This window comes from Anomalospiza imberbis, chromosome 2 (genome assembly GCF_031753505.1).
Source record: "Anomalospiza imberbis isolate Cuckoo-Finch-1a 21T00152 chromosome 2, ASM3175350v1, whole genome shotgun sequence".
In the NCBI taxonomy this organism is placed as follows: domain Eukaryota; kingdom Metazoa; phylum Chordata; class Aves; order Passeriformes; family Viduidae; genus Anomalospiza; species Anomalospiza imberbis.
This window is the reverse complement of record NC_089682.1, coordinates 31,226,252-31,251,858: the sequence shown is the minus strand read 5'-3', so window position 1 is coordinate 31,251,858 and position 25,607 is coordinate 31,226,252. Positions and strand designations below refer to the sequence as shown.

General features: G+C 46.0%; 1 protein-coding gene across 2 annotated transcripts in view; it reads left to right on the top strand.

Annotated features, from left to right (window-relative positions):
* The first annotated feature begins 5,965 nt into the window (after positions 1–5,965).
* Positions 5,966–25,607, top strand: part of SCAF4 (SR-related CTD associated factor 4) — a 28,893-nt gene continuing 9,251 nt past the window's right edge. The window contains exons 1-14 of one of the 2 annotated variants that reach the window (XM_068180390.1): positions 5,966–6,144; positions 13,762–13,845; positions 14,425–14,469; positions 14,913–15,074; positions 17,178–17,313; positions 19,507–19,646; positions 20,143–20,319; positions 20,535–20,635; positions 21,136–21,183; positions 22,287–22,395; positions 22,729–22,896; positions 23,505–23,590; positions 24,310–24,500; positions 25,428–25,528. In XM_068180390.1, the coding sequence (XP_068036491.1) occupies positions 6,115–6,144; positions 13,762–13,845; positions 14,425–14,469; positions 14,913–15,074; positions 17,178–17,313; positions 19,507–19,646; positions 20,143–20,319; positions 20,535–20,635; positions 21,136–21,183; positions 22,287–22,395; positions 22,729–22,896; positions 23,505–23,590; positions 24,310–24,500; positions 25,428–25,528 (1,578 nt within the window). In that variant the 5' untranslated portion in view covers positions 5,966–6,114. The remainder of the gene's footprint in view (positions 6,145–13,761; positions 13,846–14,424; positions 14,470–14,912; positions 15,075–17,177; positions 17,314–19,506; positions 19,647–20,142; positions 20,320–20,534; positions 20,636–21,135; positions 21,184–22,286; positions 22,396–22,728; positions 22,897–23,504; positions 23,591–24,309; positions 24,501–25,427; positions 25,529–25,607) is intronic. The other variant, XM_068180391.1, reaches the window with a different exon arrangement.

The following is a 25,607-nucleotide window of genomic DNA, read 5'->3' as shown; positions in this document are numbered from 1 at the left end:
CAAATCCCTGCTCCTGGCTGGGGTGCAGCTCCTCCAGAGGCTGCCCTGCTCCCATTTAGTTCCTGTTTCTCTCCAGGTTATTTTCCCTTTCCTGCTTATTTTTCAATCTCAGGAGAGTTATTCACAAGCTCAAGCCCCCTATCACATTGGTTCAAGGAACACAATGCAAGGACCATTTTTTCCAAGTTCCCCCTGCAACAGAAAAGAAAAAAAAACAATGTTGGTGAAATAATATTTCCCATGAAATTTTGTTGCTGTTTCTCCTACTGGTGCCCTGGGTACAGAGATGGGTTTGTTGCCCCCAGCTTCCACTGTGGCTATTGCTGCTGCAGACATTTGGGCTCTGATTCCAGCGGTTCCATGGTGGGGGAATTGCTTCAAATATTCAGAGGGAGTCAGGTTCCAGTCAACACATCCTTGTAAATTCTTCAGTGGAAAACTGGAAGACAGTTCCTGAATGATCCAAATAAAATTTCTGAGTATTTTACTGACAGACTTTCTAGAAAGAAGACGAGGAAGAAAAAAACATAACACAGATAAAAATACAGCTCTGGGTTTGCATATTTATGCGATTACAGACTCGTGTTTGAATATCAGGTTGATTATTACAAAAGCCAGTGGGTTATTCATTCCTGCACCTGTTTCTGTAGCAGGCATATTCTCCCTTGAATCAGCACTGATCCACCTGGCTGATGAACACTAAGTACCATGAAATATTTGGCTGGGGAAGAGGAATTACTCATGAAGACTGGCTTTGACAGCACTTTCAGACCCTGCTACTCCCTGTCTGCTCCGAAGTGGCCAAAAGAGAGAACGTGACTCAGGCACAGGGCGGGCCGTCCTGCCTATCAAAAATAACATCTTAGTCCCTGGCCTGAGGGAGGACAAGGAGAAAAAAGGATTTTTCTTCTCGTTTTCCCTTAAGAAGAGGGAAAGAAGAAAAAAGGCTGCTAAATGATCCAAGTATCCTGCACTCCTGCAACCCCAGCTGGAAAAATGCACCTCCACAAGTCAAGGAGTTGGTAAACCGAAGAAAATTCAGGAAAGTGCTCTGAGAGTGAAAAAAGATTTAAATAACCAACTTTCCAGTGGAGGAGCTTGGTCCTTTCAAGCCTAGCAAAGGGAGGGGGCTCCTGCTCCCAGTCTGTGTGCCTGAGTAGGAGCACAGGCTCGCAGACGAGGCTATAATGAGATCCAGGGCTTGGGAGCTGAATCCAGACAAATTCAGGCTATAAAATAAGACACATATTTTTAACAGTGAGGGTAATTAAGCAGCACAGCAACCCGGCGAGGCATTATAGCAAAGTCTCCTTCTTTGGAAATCTTTAAATCAAGCTCAGATGTGTTTTCTGGGAGCCAGGCAGGAAGGAGCCTGGTGCTGGCTGTCAGCAGCAAGGTGGCCCGGAGGACCACAGTGAACCCATCTGGCAGGACGAACCAGCAGCTCCAGTTATTCTTCTGGAACCAACCAGACCCTGCAGGGAGAATCCAGAGAAAGCTTTGCCACCAGAAGTGGGAGTTGCTGGAATAGAGAGAGTGGGAAGGTCCAGCAAAGCACACAGGGAGAGGCACTGAGTTTTGTTCAATCAACTGATATGTCTGGTCAGCTCTCACAAGCTCGTCTGGAGCTCTTCCCAGCTCTATCCCTTCATCTAAGAGAGTGTTTTATCTCCTGCCAAAGGCAGCTTCACTCCTCCTGGAAGGTGATTGAAGGAGCGGTCACAAGCTTGGCATTAGGAAATGCAAAGGGACACAGAGGCAGACTCACAGTGCAGGGGAAGCTGAAAAACACGGAAGGGTGAAGGACAAATGGGGCAAGCTGGTTGATGGGATGAATCCAGGGATGTATTTAAATACCTAGGGATTAGGTATTTATTAGGTGACTGCAGGGTTTTGCCTCACAATTATGATACAAGCACTCCTTTAGTCTGTCCCCTAATATACATTAATACAGGATAAGATACAGGACAGGTGACAAAAGTGGGTGTGACCCTTAAAACAAATAGAGTAAGTAGGTTTTAAGCAGAGCAAAGCCACGCAAAAATAAGTTTAAAGCATAATATTTAAAACCAGTCCATTTTTACAACTTTTTAAAACTTTTAGTTTTAAACAGTCCATTTTTAAAACTTTTTTTTTACAAAAGTTTATTTTTAGAAGTAACCCTGGCAATATCACAGGATGATTTTTATATTTGAACATTACAACTGAAATGTTTGGACAATCAATAGCCAAGGATTTATGCAATCAAGTAACCAACAACAAGATAAATAAATTAACCAGATTAAGGCCTTGTTTCCCCAAAACACAAAAATGTGTACAAAAAGCATGATTACATGAGCTTCATCTTCTAAGTATTCTAAATAAGATGCTAACAGACCTCAGGGTCACTCAAAGCAGAATACACATCTTCCCAGCCCATGCCAAATGTGCCTTATTGCCAGTTGGTTACTTTCCAAATAGTGTAATATCAAAAATACAGAAAAGCTCTAAGAATCTTCCCAAAATGTTGGCAGTAATGACTTCTGAAGTATGTCCCAATCCCCACATTGAGTAAAATATCTAAATAAAAGATCTTATTTACAAGCACATGTATCCAACATTAATATATTCCCAGCTGTACTTGTACACTTACAGCAAGGTATTTTTCCTAGAATCCACTCTAGGCTTGCCCATATTTTTCTAATATGATCCATATTTGTGGATATAGAGGAATTACAGGAAATCAGAACACAGAAATGCATGTATTGGAGAAAATAAAAACCCTTTGCAATGTATGTTTCTCATCACACAAAAATCCCCAGGCCTGTAAATAAATGAAAAAAAAAAAAATCCTTGTGCTGTGAAAGAGGCAGGTACTAAATTGCCACTGACAATTAGTCATGAGCCTGCAGAGGAGGAGGAGAACAACATGGGGAAATGCTGCTCTTTGTGACAGGAAATGGAACATTAAAATCCGGAAAAAGCAAAAAAAAATCCGGGAAGCAGCTTCACTGCCTCCAGGAGATGTGGCAGTGGGATGTGGAGCTCGAGTCCTCCAGACACCCCCCTTTCTGCAGTGCTCCAGAGTTTTGGAGGAGCACACAGACCAGCAAACCCATCCCACGACTTGTTTCCTCTCTTTAAGGAGGAGAAGATCCACACACACGCACAGGAATGTTTATCTTGGCAGGGTTTATTTCACTAATTGTTTACGTTGGAAATGATGGGATTTCTACCTCGCCAAAAAACAAACAAACAAAAACTAAACCAACAAAAAAAATTCCACCAACCAAAAAACCAAAAACCCAACCCACAACCAAAACCCAACCAGAACTGAAGCAGGTTTGTGAATTAAGCGTCTCCCAGCTCATGTGGCAGGAGGCACAGGAGTGCCAGAGGCACTGGGCACACAGGGCTCACATCCCCACAGCCATCCAGAGCCATCCTGAGCCTGCTTCCCACCTGGAAGAGAATTCCATGGAAGCATGCACTCGGGATGAGCAGAGTTCATGGGAGTGCTCTGCGCACGGGCAGCCCTCCCTGGTGCTCCTGGTGTCCTTCCTCCTTCCATAGCTCCTGGGCTTTTATCTCCTGCCAGCCAGCGGGCAAGTGTTTGATGCTGGCACGCCACCAACGCCGGAGGTGTTTTCCAACTGCTTTCCCTGCCCAGACTCCGGTGTTCAGACCTCACAAGGCCCAGGAGCCCTTTGGATTGATTATGAACTCAGCACAGGGGACTTTCCAGGATCTGAGGGGAGCCTACAAGAGAGATGGAGAGGGACTGGGGACAGGGGCGTAGAGGGACAGGACAAGGGGGAATGGCTTCCTGTTGCCAGAGGAAGGCTTAGATTGGATACTGGGAAGAAATCCTTCCCTGGCACAGGTTCCCAGAGCAGTTGTGGCTGCCCCTGGATCCCTGGAAGTGCCCAAGGCCAGGCTGGACAGGGCTTGCAGCAACCTGCAAGTGGAAGGTGCCCCTGCTGCCCATGACAGGAATAGGACTGGATGGGCTTTAAAGTGCCTCCCCACCCAGGCCATTCTGTGATTTGAGATGATCTAATTCAGTCCCGGATCCCAAAAATGATCATCCTCTGCAAGAATCCTTCTGCACACCACATAGAAAACAATCTGCCGAGTGGCCATGGTGCAGTCTGTGCGTGAGTGGGTGTGTTTATATATATATGTATGTGTGTATATATAAAATGGTGTTTTTATTACTAAGAAAATGGAACAGGTTTTTGTGCTCTCACACTCGCTTTTCTGACTGAAAAGAAACGCAGCCTGGGGAATTTTGGATGCAAGCAGGGCTGACTGCTTTTGTTGAGAGCACAGCAAAAGGTCTAAAAGCGAATCCCGAAAATAAAGCGGTGATAAAAACTGGCGCTGTGGGCAGTGGCAGGTGAACGGGACAGCAGGGCACGAGGGGCAGTGACCGTGGCTCTCTGTGTCAGGCACTGACACCGCAGGACAAAAAAAACACAGGTGATAAAGCCCTTTTCAGTGGAAAATAATCTTTAGACCAGAGCTCACCATCTCAGAGCAAACTGCTGCAAACTGCCGTTAGGATTGTTCTCGCTCTAAAAACAAACAAAGCCCCACCAACACCCAGGGATTTTGTCCTCTGAATGCAGGGACACGTCAGATCCTTCGTACCGAGCCAGGAAACAGAGATCTTTTGTGAAGCAGCGAGTTCCTGGACTTTGTTCTTGAATCTGCGCCCCTCGTGCGCCACGAGATCAAAGTCATCTTTTATCCCGTGAATTCACAGTGGCCCAGGATATTTGCTGACACTCCTCTCGGACAGTTTCAGGGAGAGAGAAATTGTGCTTCTTTCCCTGCTTTACCCCTCTTAGTGTGGACATCAGGGCCATCTCCTGGCCACTGCAGGCACTGGCGGAGCAGTAAATAAAAAAAAAAAAAAAAAAAAAAAAAAAAAAAAAAAAAAGTTGGAAATCTAAGGTGTGAAGCCTCTCAGGAATTATTTGCTCCCCAATACCCGGAAAGTTTAATAGAAGCCAGGTTAGGATTTGATCAGTGTTCTCCAGAGAACCAAGGAAATCATCTTTATCATCTGTTATCATCTTCGACCTAAGAGCTGTCTCTTGCATAGGATTTCTTTCTCCTCCCTCAAATGCAATACAACTAGATTTTTTTTACCAGTCTATTGCAAAACCAAAAATGTTTACAAGTTGATCAGTCGCAAGTTGATTACTCCTTCTCAGGTTTAAATACTCCGTGCTTACATCCCACAGAAAAGCACTGAGGGACCCGCAATTTCATTGTGCCCTAGGGCTCAATTTTATTGTACCCACCGAGCTGCCCTAAAGCTCTTCTGAACTGAGCCCGGGCAAGTGAGCCGAGCTTAGCTGAACCGAGCCGGGTTCGGCCGAACCGAGCCGGGTTCAGCCGAACTCGGCCGAGTTCAGACGAACCGAGCCGGGTTCAGCCGAACCGAGCCGAGTTCAGACGAACCGAGCCGAGTTCAGCCAAAGCGAGCCGGGTTCAGCCGAACCGAGCCGAGTTCAGACGAACCGAGCCGAGTTCAGCCAAAGCGAGCCGGGTTCAGCCGAACCGAGCCGAGTTCAGACGAACCGAGCCGGGTTCAGACGAACCGAGCCGGGTTCAGACGAACCGAGCCGAGTTCAGAAGAACCGAGCCGAGCCCAGCCGGGCCCGGCCGCACCGCAGCAGCCGCGGCCTGCTCTGAGGGGCGGAACCGCGGCGCCTGTGGGGCGTGCCGGGACGGCGGCTGGGGCAGTGTCGGTGAGGGTGACAGCGGCTGAGGGCATCGGCGTCGCCGCTGCCGCCATTCTCCCCGCCCCCGCCACAGCGGGGGTGGCGCTGGCATGGCGCCGGCGCGCGCGCGGAGCCGAGCCGAGCCGAGCGGTCACGTGGTGCCGCCATCCCTCCCGCCCAACCTCTCGCGTGGGCCGGGAGGAGGCCCGGCCGATCCCGGCGTGCACCGCGCCCCCCCTCCGCCCCCCCCCCCCCGCCCGTCGCGCGGTCGGCCCGGGCCGCGCGCTGCCCGCGAGCCCCGCCATGGCCGCCGCCATCATGGCCGCGCCCTGAGGGCACCGACCGGCCCTGCCGCGCCGCCCGCCCGCCCCGCCCGCCGCCTCCCGCCGCCAGCGCCGACATGGAGGCCGTGAACGCCTTCAACCAAGAGGTGGGAGCCGGGGAGCGGGCGGCGAAGCGCGGGCCGCGGCGCGCTGGGCGGGGGGGGACACACGGCGGCCGCCATCGCGTCCCCCAGCTCCCCGCGCTTCCGGCCGGGCCCGGCCCCGCTGCCTGCGGCCTGCGCGGGGAGCGCCGGCCCGTGCCTGCCGCCGGGCGCAGAGCGCTGCTTCGGGGCAAAATGGAGGCGAGCGCGGCCGGGCCGCTCCGCGGGGCCCCGCGCGGGCCGGGCCGGGCCTGCGCGGCGGGCGGCGGTGGGGAGAGCCTCGGGCCTCCCCGCCGGCCTCCGTGCTCCCGCTGCTCCCTCGCTCTGCTCCTGGCAGCGCCGCAGAGCGGCATCCCGGGCTCCCGGGCCGGATCCCTGTTGGCAGGGGTGCCCAGGCGGGCTCGCTGTCACGCGGGCTGCTCGGGACTGGCGTTGCCCGGTAGTGGCTTGGCGAGAGAGACGCGGTGCGAGGCGGCGGCACGGGCAGAGGCTGCAGAGGGAGGGAGGGCTGGGAGGGGGCTCATCCCTCTCTGGGAACGGCGTCTGGGATGGGGCTCGGGCATCGATCCCAGTTCTGGGGGCTGGACAGGTTGGAAAGCGTTCACTCACCTTTCCTACCGCACAGAAGGTCCCTCCTTGTCTTCTTCGTTTTTTTTTTTTTTTTTTTTTTTTTTTTTTGTTTTGTTTTGTTTTGTTTTGGTGTGGTTTTTTTTTTTTTTTTTATTTCTTCGGCAGTCGAGAGGAGTTGGAAGCAAAGAGGACCGTGGTTGTTTTTTGCATAATATGTAGCAACTCAATTCGGCCTCTGCGGCATAAAGTTTTTGACACGTAACTTCAATATGATTATTAATTACTGTTAGCTACACCTCTGCCTCAGTTGGACAGTGTTGCTTTGCAGACCATCCGTGGACAGAAAGTCACTTGAAGCTGAGCCAGAGCCTGTTCCTGTTTCCAGGTTCGTGTTGGAGGCTGGCTGGCTGTGCCTGCCTGTTGAACAGAAACAGGAGGAATGGCAGCTGCTCCCCTGTGATGGACTCAGGCCGTGTAAGGCTCACTCTCTGCAAGGCTTTGTCAAACACACACCTGAGAATGCCCTCATCCTACCAAAACTGTGCTAGAGCAAAGGGAAAAGTAGATAGCATGCAGCTCCTGTTAATGCTTTGTTTACTTGCCAGTGTTTTGGAAGTTTTGTGCAGCTCTGAACCAGTGGGATGGCAGGGTGCAAAGCCACCTTCCCCAAAAAATTAAAACAACACACGTGTGCCATTTTCAGTGTTGATAGAAAGAGGGAGCAGCAATATTGTTAATTTCCTGCCTCAGTATGAGCAGTGGTCCTGGCAGAGCAGTGCTGCTGCCAGACCTGAGTGGTGCAGGCAGTGCCCCGTGCCTGTCAGACAGTAACCCCACTGCTGGTGCTGAAGGGTGGCTGCAGAGCAGAAGTGGTGCTTCTGGGGATCCTGTGACTAATCCGTGTCCTGGCAACGGGCGTGTTTGGATCTGTACCTCTTCCTCTCCACGTAGGAATGGTGGGATGCCTTCCTTCGGTGCAGTTAGGAATCCTGAGACAAATCCTGCTGTGTGGCTGCTGGGGGAGCAAAGCACTGGGTTTCAGTTGGATCTCAGATCTGGGGGAGAGAAGCGCACTCGCTAAAATCCCTGTTCTGCGGTCCTTTGTATGCCTGAGTGCTTCTGTGCAGCTACTGGTGTGTGAAGCAGCACACGAATAACTTCAGGGGCTGCTTCAGGGGCTGCGTGCTTCCTGCCCTGTTCCCTCTCAGGAGCGGTGTTTGTGGTGCTGTGCAGGGCATAAAGTCCAGTTCTCAGACTGGTCCCTTTCCTTTTGCACCCGTGTTGCCTGGGGCTGTGCACTCAGAGCACGCAGGCTGACAGAGCTGTGAGGAGGGTCAGATTTACGGGCAGGTATTGTTCCTTTCTGGGCTTTCTCAGGGACAGAGCAGTTGTAGCAAAGCTCTGGGTGGTGTTCCCACAGCGGTGGGGGTAGCACAGGCTGCTCAGCCTGGGAGAGCTCATTTGTGAGGCCTTCAGGGTGCCACTCCCAGGTCACTGAAGAGTTAATTATTTTACTGGGAGGGGAACAGCTTCAGCAGTGAAGATGGGGCAGCTACTGAATACCCTAGAGGAATACAGAATACCCTAGAGGCCCGGAATTCCTGCACTTGCTGGCTGTACAGTGCCACTGTAGCCAGGGAATTGTGGTTTTACCATGGCAGCTCCAACTGCAGTTTGGTGCTGCGCTTGTCTTGTGTGCTAGAAGTGATTCCCTGCTGGCTTTGCTTCCCTGGAGGTGGCACCTGCCAGCTCTTTGCCGCTCTGCCTGAAAGAAGAGATGCCACTCACTCCGTCAGGTGGTCCCGTTATTTGGAGCTTTTGGGAGGGTTTGGATTTGGTGGCAATTTCTCAGATGGTGGGGGCCCAAGTTCAAAGCGTGGCTGTAAACCTGGTGTCCACTAAGCTGTGGGGTTGGTGTCCCCTCTTGGGCAGAAGGGCTTGGGGAGGGAGAGAAGCGAGTTTGGCTCTGGCAGCGGGTGGGAACTCCTGGGATGCATAATTGATGTTGGATTGTGGTGCCATCGCCAATCCTGTTCTTTGGACCTGCATTTTGAGTGCACCTTTGCCAATAAATGTCCCCATCCAAGTCCTCATGTTTCTCCAGGAGCACGCAGGGGTTTTGTGTTGGCTGCTTTCTTTTCATGCAGCTGTAGTTTGAGCAGGTGCTGCCAGCTGAATGGGTGGGATTTGACAGGTCTGTAGTGGAGTGTGTTTTCTCTGAGGAGTTTACTTCCATGAGTTAGAATTCATGTGCTATATATGTTATGTTACAGTAATGATATGGTATAAGTAAATCACAAAAGGTAACTGGATAATGGGACAGAACTTTACATGGTTTTAAGAAAACAAGCAAATATTTTTCTTAAAAAAAAAATTAAAAATCACACCTGCAAAACACAACCCCCCCACTGAACCCACACATCTGCCATATAAATCCTTGGAATGTTTTAGTTTAGGGGATGCCTGTCTTTTTCTTTAATCTGGAAAGCTTGAGGCATAGTTTACAGGTTATAAAAGTTAGAAATAAAGATTTTTTTTTCTGCAGTCTTGCTGCTGGAAGTAGAATAAAGTCAACTTTCCTGTTTTGTAATCTTTTATTTGTGTTGAGTAATGCATGTCATTCACTTAGTCCTGTGTCTCAGTCGTTAATGTGTACCCCTGAAACAATTGATACCCCACCTAAAAGTGCCTAGAGGCAAACAAATTAACGGTGCTGGTGGCTGTTTATTTAAAGCTGGAGCTGCACATTCCTTCTTTGCTGTTTGCCCATCCTTAGGGTGCTGGACAGTTGAGGTTTGGATCCAGTGTGGCTGTTTTCTGCCAATGGCAAAGCTTTATTTTGCCCTCTGTCCTGAGGAGCTATAAATAGAGGTTAGCAGGATATCCTTCCCAGTGGTTCTCCAGCAGTTACTGGAGCTCAGGATCACCAGTGAGGCTCCATGTGCACAGAAAAGGAGAAGGACACAGCTACCAGCATCTGGCTGGAGTCTCTTGCCTCTGCCCTGAACTTGTTTCCAGGAACATTGGGAGCTGTGACATTCTGGTAGGGATTCCTGGTAAGAGAAGTAGTGAGACAGGCAGCTTTCCAGGAGATGTGCTGGACAAAAGAACCCCGCGCCGATCCCGAAAGCTGCCTTTCCAGAGCACATGAGTAGAAAACAAAACTCCATTCTGTGCACTTGCGTGATGTCATTTTCATATGAGTATCTTTTGTGAAGATGTTTCTCCCCAGTGATTCAGGATTTGTGAATGGTCTTTTTAGGCCACAGAAGTAGCCTAGTTGATGAAGTGCTATTAAGCTTCATTGCCTGGGGGTCATATCTGGTCAAAATCAAATCTCACTTTATTTTCCAAAGAATGCATCCTGACAGCTTTGGACGTTATGGTGTTCTCTTACCTTCAGCAGCACCTAATACTTGCTGTGCTTCACAGCTGGTGGTCAAGCATTTAAAACTTGCATTGATCTTCTGAGATACAGCTTAGCAACAGATCCTTCTCCTTCCCTTAAGGAAGAACGGGGACCTGAAGAGGTAAGGAAGCAGTGACTTTTATAGGGGAAGGAAAATGTATAGAGTGACAGAATTCCTTTTAGAGATCTGGTCGTGCATTAACAGTAAAGGTGTTTTATTAACAAAACAGTGCAATATTTGTTTGTCGTGTCCTCCACGAGCCCTTTGTTTCTGTACAGGAACAAGCAACTGCAGTTATGTCTGTAAGTCACTGGTGCTTGGCTGGGTCGGGTGGTTTCTAAATGCATGAATAAAATACATTCTAAAAGACAGTGAATGAATGTGGAGCCTGCTTTGGGAAGGGTTGTTGGACACCTAAGGCGTGTTGGAATGGTTGAGGGCATGTTAGACTGCTCTGGAAATTGGAGAAGGGGAGGTTGAATGAGGTGTCCTGACAATGACCTGGGTGCTTGATATCCACTAATCACTAACCACTGTCTGGTTCAGTAGCTCGTGCTCCTCTCTGTGCAGCTGCTGTGCTCTGGGGTTTGTGTAGTGAGTGTATGAAATGGGCTCACAGCTCTTTATTTGTAAATAAAGACACCTTTTTATGGCACAGACACTTGAGCAAGAGGGCAAAGCCAAGGAAGTCAGTTCAAAGTCAGTCCTAAAAGGTACTTTTACTGTGTTACCTCACACTTAAAACAGATGGACTTAAGATCATACATCAAGGGTAAATTTTAAAGTAGCAGTTCTCCCTTTTACTTCAAAACCCCTTGTTCTCAGGTTTCCACATAAACATCACAGGGCATTAATTGTAGAATGAGAGAAATTAATATTTTGCTGCTCAAAAGACTGAGAAGTAAAGGCCATCAGCACCCTATTCCTTGTGCCATTACCTGTCCCTGGGCACCTCACGGGGCTCCTGGGCTGGAGCAGGGGCACAGTGGGAGTTGGAAGGTCTCTGTTCACTCTGCCCCATGTGGAGCTCCTGCATTTCACACTCATTCTGCATTTGGGGACAGTCACTCTCTGCGTGGTCTCCCTTTTGCTGTCCTGCTGTGGTTTAATAGCATTTTTACCCTGAAATTAAGTAGGTGAATTTTCTGCCTTTTGCATCCCTGGCTTTATAGATACTTCACCATGTACTTCCATCCTGCTGGGAGAAGCACCCAGAAATACTCTTAAATCCATGTTTTGTACTGTGGCTTCAGTTTAATACCCTTGAACACCTCTACTTCTTTTGTATCTGCATCCTGTGAACAGGCAGTTAGGGGCAGTAAAAGCAGAAAGTAATTTCTAGCAGGTCACAGCATTCCAGGCACGGGTTCCTGTTGTGAGGCAGGACTTTGGAAACCTCTCAAGCCGTAAATTTTCTTTGCCTTTGTTCCATACTACTTCCTTTTTTTATTTTTTTCATAAATAGAGTGTAAATTTTTGTGTCCATGTTGTTCCTTGAGTTGATCATGGTGTCCTTTGAGAAACTGGATGTATTATTGTGAAATAGCCCTCTGAAAATAGTGTTTGGGTGACTGTTTTGTATATTAGTTTGGGAAACGTGTGTGAAAGATGATCCAGGTCTAGATGAAGAAATGCAGCTGGAAGTAGTGGGGTGTCTTTTGAGCAGCTCCCCGTTCCAAAAGGGAGAAGCCATGAGGAACTAGGAAGGGAGCTAAATTTTAGCTGTAGCCATCGCTAAAACATGGTGTTGACACATGTAATATATCGAGAATTACATAAAAATTGACTATAAATAATTATTTGGTGTACTAAGATCTTAGGTAATTTCCAAAAAAGAGCAAAATTCTGATGTGAAATTCCAAGAGATGGTGGATGAGGTGAAAAGAGCAGGATGGATGGATAGATAAGATAGATATACACACTCATGTATATGTGCCTTCATTCTCCCTGGCAGTTTATGTGTCCTTGGTTTTTATTTTTTTCTGTGTTTCCCCCAGTTGCAACGTCCTGCTTGAGATACTTTTAAGACACTTCTTTTTATTTTCTTGCTGCACTCGTTTCTTGTCACCTTGGGCCCTGCTCTGAGCTCTCCCAATTTCCTCGGGGTCTCTCCTTGTGTTCCTGAAATACAAACATCAAAGCAGTGCTTCCACACCAGCTCCTTTGTTCTCTTTCTGTGGGACTGGATCCTTTCCTGGAGGAACCACTTGCTTCTTCATGGGTAAAAGAGGGGATATGGAGTGGCAGTCCTAATGCTGGTTGTTTTTCTTCCTCCCCCATCTCAGTTTTTGAGCCTTTTTGGTGGTTGGAGTTTGGATTTTCCCCCCCTTTCATTACCTCCTCAGACAGATTTTCCTGAATTTTAATAATAGCACAGACTTTGTTCATCAAGAGTCTCTGCACTTAACTTGTTTTCAGTTTAGACTTAAGTGCTTTAGAATTTTTTTTTTTAACCCCATCAGCTAAGAGACCCCGTTCTCCTTCTGTGTTTTTTCTGGCAGTTTTTATTTGTCCATACTGTGATCTCTCAGCAAGCAGGGATGTTAGCTGAAGTATCTCTTTACAGCTGAAATGGCTTTAAAACCCCAACGTTCTGGCACAAGAACTTGCATTTTGTGGGGATGAATAATGAAAAGTCATGGTCTTGTGTTGGTGTTGGAAAAGGCATGTGGCTACCACTGTCTGGAAGGACAGTTTTTCTTCTTTCCTATCTCCTGGAATAGGAATCAAATTAAGAAAGTAAATACAAAATAAGAAAGTAAATTTCCTACTCTTGGTGTTTTCTAGGTGTAAGGCTTCCTTTTATGCAGCTCAAAGCCCTGTTAGCACTTCCCTTGTCTCTGAGTACTTGGCCAGTTTTTTTTATCTCCTTCATTGATGTTTTTTTCCCTTAACTAAGACAGTGGAAATCTGTGTAAGTTGGTCACTTCACCAGAGTCCTGGAACTTTAAATTAATTAATAACATAAGAGACAAGGTTTTAAATCACATCTTACTTTCCATTACACTGACAAATGAAGACACTTTGATTCTCTTACTGTGATGTGTGACAAATAATTGATGACATTTTTTACTCACATTCAAAGGCTCAATTTTTTCTTTATGATGAAGACGAAAATGGAATTATGTAACACAAACCAATTTTTTCTGTGATTTGTGAGGAATATTTCAAGGTAAAAACAATTATGTGTGCATGCTCAGCTTTCTGTGTCCATCTCTGTGTGCAGTTCTGGTTTCCCTCAGTTTCTGAAACGTGGAGCTAATGCTTATTTTCAGTTACGACCAATGTCACCTATAATGATGACACATAGCTTCTATATACTTCATATAAACCTCTATACACTTCATATAATACCTATAGCTTCTGCAAACGTTCTCCCTGAGGAGTGAACTTTTCCCCTGGGAGCCATTTGGAGGGTAAGGCAGCCAAGTGTGCAGAGCAGTTGAAGCAGTTCTTTTTAGCAGTAACCTGGTAAATGCTGCTTTCCTTGGGTTTGTGAAACAGCCACTTCTCCCAGGGCCAGCCAGCAGCGTGGCCATGCACAGTGTGGGATGGCAGCAATCAAGTCACCCACCTGAAATGTTGTTTTTGCTTAATTGCTGAACTTCAGAATACATTTTTAATGTTTGTTTTCTCTGTTTAGCTCTTCTCACTGATGGAGATGAAACCTCCTATTTCCAGAGCAAAGATGATTCTCATCACAAAAGCTGCCATTAAAGCTATTAAGGTAAAGTACAACAAAACAAAGATGAAACTGTAACAGCAGCAATGTTTTATTATTTCACTTGTAAGTAAATACTCAGGATTTCCCAATCTCAGCTTCGAGGATGGTTTATTCTAGTTGCTGTTAAGGCTGTTGTCTAGAAACAAGTGGGTGGTGAATATCATTCCTTGGTTTTAGACTAGGAGCAAAATGCCAGCTTGATTTTTTTGAGTCGTCGCTTTTTCATGCTACACCCACTTGAGTGTTGTAGTTTTTGTGTAATAAAACTAAATACTGCAGGATGCAACTGCACCTTAACATGTGAAACCAGTGTGGATTGCAGAGAAAACGAATCCAGAAAGCTTTCACTAGGTACTTGGCAAGCTCTGTGCCTTGTGTGCACACTGACATACTTCTGGCTTGGGTCTGGGTTTCCCCCATGGAATATTTTTCTCAGTTTGGGAACATTCTGCTTTTTGAAATGTGTCTGCAGCGTTCTGTAGCCTTTCCAAAGTGGTAGTAAGCACAAAGAGTTAAAATGCTTCTAAAATGATGTGACACTGCTGAGGAGACGATAAATTAATGGATGTATTTATTTTCCAGCTCTACAAGCATGTTGTCCAGATTGTGGAGAAGTTTATCAAAAAGGTAAAAAGCTAAAAAAAAATTATTGATAAAACTATCTGCATGCCTTGCTGGATATTGCTAATAATGCTAGTAAATAACCAGAAAGGCTTCTGTTACTTAGGGGTTGAGAAAGGAAATTCTGTTTTTTTAGGTGTCCCTTTGTCTGTGTAAGTTCCACATTGTAGTTTTCCACAATACATTAAGGAGGGGAGGAAAGAAGTAAATTGTGAGATTTCCCACCTTCCCTGCAGCAGCTGGGGAAGAACCTGGAGGTGCTGAATTCTAATGAATTGTCACTAAGACAATAGGTATTTCAAGGGAATGCAGAGTTCATGCTTGCCTGGGCAGGAAGAGGAAGGGGCTGGGGTGCAGAGCAGTGCTTCAGCCCCAGAGCAGGTTTGCAGGGGGGCTCTGAGGGGGCTGTGGAGCCCCTGCCTGACTCAGGGTCTCTGTGCTGTTTGCAGTGCAAGCCGGAGTACAAAGTGCCGGGCCTGTACGTCATTGACTCCATCGTCCGCCAGTCCCGGCACCAGTTCGGAACAGACAAGGATGTCTTTGGGCCCAGGTTCTCGAAGAATATTACTGCCACATTCCAGTATTTGTATCTGTGTCCATCTGAAGACAAGGTAGGACGAGCCCTTCAGGTGTTGCTGTGCATTGATGGGGTGCTGCCTTGGTGCTTGCGCTCCTGTGGCAGTGATTTGGGGGGTCTCTCTGACCCTGGTAGTGACTGCTGCTGAGGGTTATCAAAGGTGACAGTTAAATGCAAATTCAGGCTAAAATGTATTTTGCCTGACCTCGTCAGTTTTGTTTTGCCTATGCAGACACTTCAGCAGTGTGAGTGTGCCAAAAGTTCTTCTTGAGGCTCCTTCAGACCTTCCTTTGGAAGGCAGTGTCTGCCACAACAAGAAAACATTGCAGGAGAAGGTTTGCTTTTGTAGGCAGAGACTGTTCTGCTCAGAAATGTTTTCTAAAAAAAATCATCATGTTGTTTTCTTCAGTCTTTTCCAATCCCATACCAATGTCAGGGGTAGTTTAAGGCCTCGTTTTTCTTAGTTCTGCTGTACTTTTTAGTAGGACAGAGGCTAAGAAAGTGGTGTGAATTCCTGATGGTCCAGAGAAGATGGTTTTTCTGACCTCTGTCAAAACAGACTCCCAAGAACAGTGTGTTTTAGAAGCTGCCAGTTGGTTTCCAGAAAGTCACCTACTCCCTTTCTCCTTGTGAGAGTGAAATAGTCCTTTTCTCCCTGACTTCCTCCCTAACTCTCTAAATAAGCTTTTGAAAGGCTTTGATGCTCTGTAGTTGTCTAATGTGGAACATTTAGACCTTCAGTCATCAGTCATTAAATCTGATCTTTGGGAGCTCCTGGGTTGATAGCCTGTGAAACAGAGCAATCCCTTCTCGTTTTTGTTTCTCCATTACCATTTTGTTCATCTGAGTGAATAAGACTGTCCATCTCCTTCATGGAACTACTTGAAATAGGGAATATTATTATTTAAAACACACTTGCTTTAATGACTTTCTAGTTCCTAAAAAAAAAAAAAAATACCCTGATCTGCAGATTCTCAACAACTGTAGGGGATCTCTGAAGAGGATAATGGTACCTTTATTTTTTTTTTAACAGCCTTTCTCTAAAATTATTATGTGACTGAAAATGAGAGTATTACTTTAGTCCATTTTTTGGCCTTTGTATGATTTTCAAGTTCTCTGGAGAGGTAGAATACCCAAAGCAATAAAAAAATGCTGCTGTTTTAAAGTTAACTGCTTTTCAGACCAAAGTGTTACTTAAAAATAGCATTTCAGGTTTCTCTGTAATGGATGTTATTTTAGCAAACATTTTGTAAAATTCTTTAATCACTTAGTTAGAGGTGGATTTACATGGGTATATATAACTGAGTCACAGTGAAAGAACAGAATTGATTCTTTTGAACCAGAAGGTACTTGAAGCTTATATGTGTGCAAGTGAATGACTAAGTCTGCAGAAAGGACAGCAATAAAACATGTGTTCTGCCTTCTACCTGCTTGCATGTTCCAGCTGAAGCAGCACAGCTACTGAGACATTTTTGTTTGAATGCTGGGCTAAAGAAGGAAAGGCAAATTTCCAGCTTGTTTCTGGAAGCTGCATTGTTCTTCACGTAAAAAAAAAAAAAAGAGCTTAAAATAACAGCTGACAATCAGAGATTCTAAATTAATCCTGCAGTGATCAGTGAGGATGTTTCCCACTTGCTTTCCTCATCTTTGGATAATGATGGAGATGCAGTTTCTGGTTTAAACATAGAATTGGTTGGGTTAGGGATAATACCAAGCAAGGAACCCTCAAACTGACTTCAAAGTGTTGTGGTAGCATTTTCTGGTCTAACTGCCCCTGTCTTCATGAAGGCTTTCCAGCTCATCTTCCTTTTCCTTTTGTTCATGTGGGTTGGTTGTTTCATCCCTTTGGGACCACCTGAGTAGATGTGGGGCTGAAATGATGTCCTGGATCACATCTACATTTCTGATCGGCCAGAAGAGTTTTGGGGAAATGTCACAGATTGCTTTGACAGTAAAATAAGTTGGCAGTTTTTATCTTTGCCAGTTCAAAGGTGTTGCTGCCCTCTGTCACAACACAGGGTTTGTTAAGTTGGTGTGATTATGTCACGTGCTGTAGAAACCTTCTCTGCATACAGAAGATAAAATGGTGGGTTAAGAAAGCTGGATTCAGCGTTGGTGCTTCCTTTTGTTTCAACAGAGTAAAATAGTTCGTGTTCTGAACCTCTGGCAGAAAAATGGAGTATTTAAAATTGAAATAATTCAGCCTCTCTTGGATATGGCAGCAGGAACCAGTGCCACTGCACCCATGGCAGAGAATGCTACTAACAATGAAGGTAGGAATGACATTTTAACTTCTGCTCTCAAAGGGCAAATGGCAACAGCTTGTTTGCTTTCAGCACAAAGTGCCTGCTCTTAGTTCCAGCAGTGACATAGCAATAAAGTCAGCTTTGTCACAATGAGCAGCCAAACTCATTTAAAATAAGGGCTGATACTGTACTTCAGAAAGTATCAGCATGAGAATACTGACTTGGGAAATATATTAAATGTTTATCATGTATATATGCACGTGTACTTATATATATACAGGTGACTTCAGTGGGCCCTCTTAAACAGATACTCCTTTTGCTTTGAAATATTTCTATGTGATTTCTTAATTTTATAATTCTGATGTCATTTTTAATGCCAGAATCCAGATAAGTAAGTGGGATCTTAGATGTTAAAGAGCTTCATCTTCCTTTCAGTCAGCTGTCAGTGTCTGAGTGTGCAGCCCTGAAAGTCTTGGACTGGTGTTTCACATCCAGGTTCTCAGAGAGGACATTTGTGCCTGGGATTTTGCAGGGGCTGCTGGCTGAGAAGCACCGACCTGCAGAGCACAGCAGTGCCAGCCTGCCCACAGTGTCTGCACTGACCTATTTAGTGCCACAGCAAAGCTGGGAGCGAGGTTACAGGGAATATGCATTCCACAATTCCTTCTTTCTCCAGAGAGCAGCTTTTTGGCTCTGCACTCCGTGTTTCACACTGAGCTGTGGTAACCTCCTTATTTACTGTGCTCATGGAGTAGGACTGGGAAAGTGGAATGGAGGGAGTGAGGTGTGGTGAGAGACAGCAAAAGAGTGAAATATCTCCAGCTGTGTTCAGGGAAGTGTATCCCATGAAAGGTTTTCTAAACCTGGCAGTGCCAGGGAATGCCTTGGCATCCAAGCCTGAGGCTGTACAATTGAATTTTGGTACAGGTGAGAGGCACTGCCTGTCCAGCTCTCTCTCTTCTCATTAGTGGTGAACAGGTTGGCTGCCTTCTGCAGAGATCTTCAGTGAGGTTATTCAGATGCACCAGAGGGGGCAATTTGGCCCTGCAATAAATATGCTAATACATAATAATAATAATAAATATATTAATGCATGATGAGAAGTAGAGTTTGTTTCACCCATAAAGACCAATGCAAATTTTCTCCCTTGAGCAAGCAGATATCCTTCTGAATGTATACAGGAAATAATTGGGGAGTTACTTTATATTTAAAAACAACACATACCTTTTTGCTTTATTTTTATGTTGCTTTTCACTTCTGGGAAAGTATTATTCAACACATTTGCCTGTGCTTGCTGCCTGTCAACACTGGAGTTGTTTGAAGTGCAAACAGAGGAAGGGCTTTAAAGGAGTTGCTATTGCAAGGCAAACATGTTTGCTTAGTGTTTCCAACTAAATATTTCTGTCTGTGGAGTTTTGTTTTTTTTTAACTCACTCCTTGTACAGCTTTATTATGTCCTTTAAAACAGATCTGCTTTAGAATAGTTACTCAGAGTATGTAGGAATTGATGGGATTATTGCTAATTTACTTGGTACTGGCAAGATGTTTATTAAAAAAGGTGTAGTAATGTAAGACAGAGAGAATGGGAGCACTAATAGCATGTCTTAAATTGTGATCTCACAATTGTGAGTCTTTTCCTGGAAAAATGAGTAAATATAATTTTCCTGGTAGGAGGATTTATCCATCAGCTGCAGGTGAGGCATGTGCACATGCAACAAACTTTATGTAAGAAAACTACCTCTTAAGTAATCCTTAAAAACCTTTAATTATTGCCAGACTTCTCTGCAAAGGTTCAGTTACTGGTGGAAAATACTGAGAGAAACTCAGCTGCTCCTTCCAGTGAGCCATGAGATGGTTGATTTGGATCATTCATCCAAAAGGATGAGCCCAGGTCTGTGGAAGCAGAGCCACCACATTCAGGGTATTGAAGCTCATTGCCTGATGCTGTTTGAGTGGCGAGAGCTTTCCTAAACCTGCAGAAAACAAACATGGAGCTGGGAGCCAAAATTCCATGTGGGGCCAGCTTTTCTGTCTCAGTGCATCCCACGTGCAGGTGTGAGCAGTGAGCGGAGCAGTTCATGGCAGAACATGCAGCTGGGGTGCTGTAAATAGGCCCTTTTGGGATAAACAGGGGGTTGCAGGCAGCAGGCACTTGTTATGGGGAGCAAGAGGGACGTTGTGGAGTCACACAGCCCTTCCTGTGTTCCTGGAAACCCCCAGGCTCGCCGCCCCCTCCGGCCAAGGTTCCCTCGGAGCCCCCGCAAGTGACCGTGAACTCAGTGCCCGCCGTGCCGCAGCTGCCCAGCTCTGATGCCTTTGCAGCTGTAGCCCAGTTGTTCCAGACAACACAAGGACAGCAGGTAACGTGCCCACTGATCCCCTCCAGTTTCTGTGTGAAATGAGGGGGAAATGGTGGGACTGATAGCCTGGATTTGAGGCAGAAGAGCTTCCCAAAGGTCTTCAGTGGGAAAGAGTATTTAAATTCTTCCATCCTGTTGTTGTGATGTTTGATGATACTCAGTTTTATGTTCCTAAATAAGTAGTTACGAATTGATGCAGTTACAGGGTTTCTGGAACAGGTGGAACATCTCAAAGAAAATGGGGAATTTTATTGTTCAGTCCATTTAAATGTTTGCTGTGTTGAAGGGCCTGAACAGTGCAATGTTGGGATCTACTGAATTTTGCCACCAAAATATTTAAAAAAGGGACTGGTGGTCTTGCTCTAAGTGCTCCACAGTTCAGTCAGGTCGTCCCCTGCCACAGTCTGTATTGACATAAAATTTATATCTTACGACTCTGTCAGTATTTGGTGTTTATATGAGGACATTCTCTTCATACTGTCTCACATTTCTGTAGCTCCAGCAAATCCTGCAGACCTTCCAACAGCCTCAGAAGCCCCAGTCACCGGTCATAGACAACACTGTGATGGCTCAGGTTCAAGCTATTACTGCTCAGTTGAAAACCACAGCAGCACAGCCCACAGAGCAGAAAGCTGCTTTCACAGCACCTGAGCAGAAAACATCATTTGACAAAGTAAGTCTTGGTTTGCATTTTCTGAAGCTGAAGAAATCTCGTTTTGGACAGTTTTTATTTTGTATTGGAATGTAGATTTCTGTTTTTCCCCAATTCTAACCTTGTCTTTAGTTTCAGAGCTTACATTGGTTGTAAGAATGTGATAATTAAGATATTTTGGCTGCCAATTGGGTAAGATACAGAAAAAATAGTTGTCCTGATGTGTTTTCTTTCAGAAACTGCTAGATCGGTTTGACTACGATGATGAACCAGAAGCAGTGGAAGATGCAAAGAAAGAAGATTCAGCTCCTTCCCCTTCAGTGTCTCAGCCAGCTTTGTAAGTTCTGTGTCATAATAAAACTAAGAAATGTCCTAAAACATTTTTAGGTTAGAAAGTAGATTAAAATTCCAAGTTAGTTCAATGTTTAACTGCTACAGTCCAAATTTAAAACACTGTTAACAGTTGCTGGTGGGGTGTTTTTTGTGTCTCATTACTTCGGGGATCTAGTGTAGATCTATGTTGCCTCACTGGTGGAGGACTGTGTTCTGTAGAGAAAAGCTCCGTTTTGGTTGCAGGATGAGTTCCATGTTTTTACAGTACAACTGAGGGTGTCAGGGCATCACTGGATCAGCTGGATTGCTGTACTGGCTGGGGAAAAGCTGCTTTTCCAAACGTTGTGATGGTTTATAGTGTTGAAGAAATGAAAATTGGCTTTGCAGTTATATGTTGGCAAACATTCCGTCCCCACACAAGCGAGTGCAGGCTCCTGTTTCCCTTTTGCTGTGCATTATGATAAAGTCTGGAATGACATGACCACATCCCAGTTTTTTCCACAGGACCTCTCTTTCATTCAGTGCACAGGCTGGATGGTGCTCAATGCCGGGGTTAGTCCATATTTCTTTTTTCCCTGCTTCAGTACGTGGCCCCATGTCTTACTCTCTGTATCTGCATCTAAACCCTGCTCTCAAAACCAGAAGCACTAACTCTGTCATCAGCTTTCTGACTGTGTCTCTCACCTCGAGCACTTTGTCCACGAGTTGTAGTTCATTTAAGGGTCTCTGAAGGAAATGGATAGTATTTGCCTTAGAATGCAGGTGGAGCTCTGGAGTAGAGAAAGATGAGGTAGGTCATAGGCACTGCTTGTGTCTGCCCAGCTGGAGGCATGTGGGCATGTTTATGTTCTGTAGGTAGTGCTTCAGGGCCTCTGTCCTTAGTGCCTCACAGCTGTGCAAGGTGTCCCTGAGGGTGGCATTCCAGTGTTCCCAGTCTAGGGCATGCAAGCTCAGTAATTCTCTCTATAAAATACTGATCTGTCCAGAATCTTCTCAGAGTTGTCTTCAGACACTGCAAAGTTCCATTTCCCATCACCATCAAATTCCTTTATCCCTCTGAAATCCTGCTGAGTTTCTTGCACAGGCTGCATCCTGCAAGCAGGTCCTGTTACCTGCACAGATCTCCAGAATTCCCTGAGCACTGTCCATTCTGTGTGTTGAATCAGGAAGTGATGGGCATCACTGTAATAAACCTGGTGTGATACCCACCCCCTTCTACTCTGCCCTATTTCCTCCCAAACCAAAGTGTTTTCTTACAGCAAAAGTACAGCCAGTTTCTTTTCCTTGAGGAGAAAAGCATTGCTTCTTTTGTTCCCAAAAGAGGAACTGCAAAGGAAGAGAATGAGCCTAAGGCAGAAAACCTTCCTGAAATGTTTCTGTAGGCTGAGATCTTGAGCATAAATACAGGGACGAGCGAGGCTCTAACCTTTGTGTAGCATTTCTTTAAATGTGAAAGGACTAGTCTCAGAGTGGAGAAAAGATCAGAAAGCCACTCTTTCTTCCTTTTCTTTTTTTGTTGGAAACGGGATCATAGTAAAGATAATTATTCTGTCTAAAATAACAGCAGGAATTTCTAAATGTGCATAGAAATCTGTGAAATAAAGACAAATCTGTGCATCTGCTGACTTGTCTCACCAAAATATTCCTGGTTTTAGTGGGTTTCCAGGAGAAGGCATGCAACAGCCAGTATTTCCTCAGCTCCCAAATATGGATCCTTTTCAGCAGCGGATGATGGGAATGCAGCAGGATCCGATGCGGCACCAGGTAACCCCAGGCTTTTCCCCTGACCCCCTGTTGTGTTTTCCATCCTTTGCTGTTTTCTTTGGTGCAGCAGGAAGGAAGTGATTTTCCTGCTGGTGAAGAGTGAATGTGGCTTAGCCCTCCATCTTCCCGAAGAAGCATATTTTTTGGTATCTGTCTAGTCAGGCTTTGAAGGGCAAGATGGTTGCTTCTACACCCAAATGCTAGGCCTGTTTCATCTTTGCCCCATCTTTTGTTGTGACTTTTGAGCAGACTTGAAACTTTACTTGAGCCTGCTGGGAAAGCAAATGTAATTCCTTCTCCTAGCTGGAATTCTGTGTTTTTTCTTCTCCCAAGGTGCCACTTCCTCCGAATGGGCAAATGCCAGGTTTTGGTCTCTTGCCTACCCCCCAGTTCCCACCCATGGCTCAGCCAGTGATGCCTCCAGCAGCACCAGTGCAGCCAACTTTCCAGTCTTCCTTCCCAGTCCAGGCTGAGCCACACCTGCAGAAACCCCACCAGCAGGTGAGCAGCCCTTGCAGTGAGCAGACTGACTCAAATACTGTCATACATGTCTTTCCCAAATGTGTGTGGATTGTCCTGGAGCAGAAATGTCAGGATGACCAGGACACAGCTGGCTGTGAGGGTGGCTCTGCTGGGAGACAGTTGGAGAGCTCCAGGACTTACCCTTTCCTGTCTCCAGCATTATTCAGGCTTAAAGTAATTTCTTATAACATCTCAGGGAAAAGTTGCAGCAGATCTCACTTTGCCTGGGATTTTGATGATGGAACATGATCCACTGAGTGATCTTAAGGAATAAAATCATATTCTGTGGAGATGCAGGTCTTGCTGAAATGGGGTGAAATGTGGAAAACCAGTAATTTGCAAAATGGAAATGGGAATTGTGTAAATTATTTCTGTGGTACCTTTTCAATGGTTATGTTACGTACATGCAATCATGGACCCTTTCCCTACTAGTCACCACAGAGTGAAGCTTTTGAGTCACATTACTCTTTAATTTCACACATTTGAATATTCAATATATTTTCAGTGTTGTTAATTTAGTCTGAGCATAAAAAGAAATAAAATGCTTGTCCTGCTCACCCATACCGCCTGTTACCTTCATGTTTTAGGATATGGAAGTGGAACAGCCACCCATTCAGGAGGGAAAACGGCATGTTTCTGACAGTAGGAAATCAAGATCTAGGTCTGCATCAAGGTAAATGAGTGAAAGTTCTTTTAGTGCAGGAATGAAAAACGGATTAGCTACTCTAAGATAATGAACCTCTAAAGTCATCTCCCTTCTAGGGAAAATATGCAGTTCTCTCTCACTAGGAGAGAGCAACTTCCATGCCTTTCAGTCCAGAGTAAATTTTAGGGAGGCAGAATGTGATAGTTTAATTTGCCTGTGCTCTAAAAACACTTTTCTTATGAAAACGTTTGTGATCTGTGACTTTATGTGTCACCGAGCCCGTCTGTCACATCCCAGCTGACCGAGCAGATCTGGCTCCACTCTCCATTTAGTTGCAAGTTACCTTGTTCACCAAGCTCCACACGATTTCTCTGAAGGTCTTCCACACCTGGAGTGGTTTAGAACTTGAACATGTGTAAAATACAATTTATAATAATTTTTAGCCACTTCTTTGTAAAAGTAGTAAACATTGGCCTCACTGATGCAGGTGTACCTTTCCCTGTGTTGAAGTGGACACAGTTTTGATGGTCAACTTCGAGACAAAATTAGTATACAATGAGAAATGGGAAAGTAATCAGCTGTTTGAGTGGGCTGCTGCAGTGATGTAGTGGGGTTCTAAATGCTGTGAAAGAGCTTGGATTGCTGTACTCCCTTACCTAGGGAACTCTTTGGGTGTTTTATAGCTGAGGCCGCGTGCCAGTGTCAGGGTGCCAGGCACTGAGCACGCGTGGCTCTGGTTCCGACAGGTCCCCCAAGAGGAGACGCTCGCGGTCGGGCTCGCGCTCACGCCGCTCGCGGCACCGCCGCTCCCGCTCGCGCTCCCGGGACCGGCGCCGGCGCTCGCCCAAGTCGCGCTCCCAGGAGCGGCGTGAGCGCGAGCGGGAGAAGGAGCGCCGCTCCAAGGGGCTGCCCCAGATCAAGGCAGAGACCGTCAGCGGTGAGTCTGTTCTCTTGCTGCTTGTTTGGGGCGCTCCGCACGTTCCCGTGACGCCGCTTTCACAGGGTTTGTGTTCCCCCGCTTTAATGCTGCTGCTTGTGGTTTCCGTGGCTCATCCAAACAGAGCAGAAATTAACTGCCTTGTGATTCCTGGTGGGAATTTCACCAAACTTCCCTGCACTTCTTTACTCATAGTGGACGGTTTAGCATTTCTGGAGTATCTCCAAGTTAGAAATATTTTGGCTGTAAAATGAGAAAAGGAAAAGCTGAAACCCCATGTTTCTCTTTTCCTTCCTTTGAGACATATAAGGTAAAGCAGATTGAACAAAAAGAATTTGAGTTAATTGTAAATTATTACAATTTTTCTAATTATTCAGTCTTGTGTATCTCTCCAACCTGAAGGGGAGATTTGACCTGGAAAACACACAGGCTGTTTTTTGGATTTCTGATATAATCCTGGCTTTGCCAGTGTTCATAGCCCAAGCATAGTAGTTAACTTCTGAATATTCCTTGGGAGTGTGGAATCTTCTCCAGGGTCATCAAGTAAAATAAAAACATTCTTCCTTGTATAAGAGAGACAGAAACCTGAGGTGTTTCAAGAGCCAAGACCTGGTGAGGAATGGTCCCAGGGGTGTAAAGGCCTGCAGAGCTCTGGTAGCTGCTCAGCAGAAGCTCCCTGGCAGTGCTGTGAGATGTGCTGCTGCCAACACCTTTCCCAGGTTCTGTCACGTTGGCTGTCAAAGTGTGCAGTTCTGAATCTCTCAGGTGGAAAACCTGGGTGAGTGTTCAATGTTCCTGCAGTAATCTGCAGCCTGGGGGATACCTTGAGCTCCTTTCCTGGTTGTTACCCTGGATTCATCATGGGATAAGTGTTGGTTATCTGTGCTGTAAGGAGCTCTGACCACCTGTGCTAACTCTTGGTTGTAGTTTGCAGTACCACACTCTGGGTAGGACAGCTGGACAAAAGGACAACTCAGCAGGATGTGGGAAGTCTCTTGGAGGAGTTTGGCCCCATTGAGTCCATCAATGTGAGTAGAAGGGGTGCAGTGTAAGCTGCTGTGATATGCTTGGGTGCAGAACATCTCTCCAGGCTGCTTTGAGGCAGAG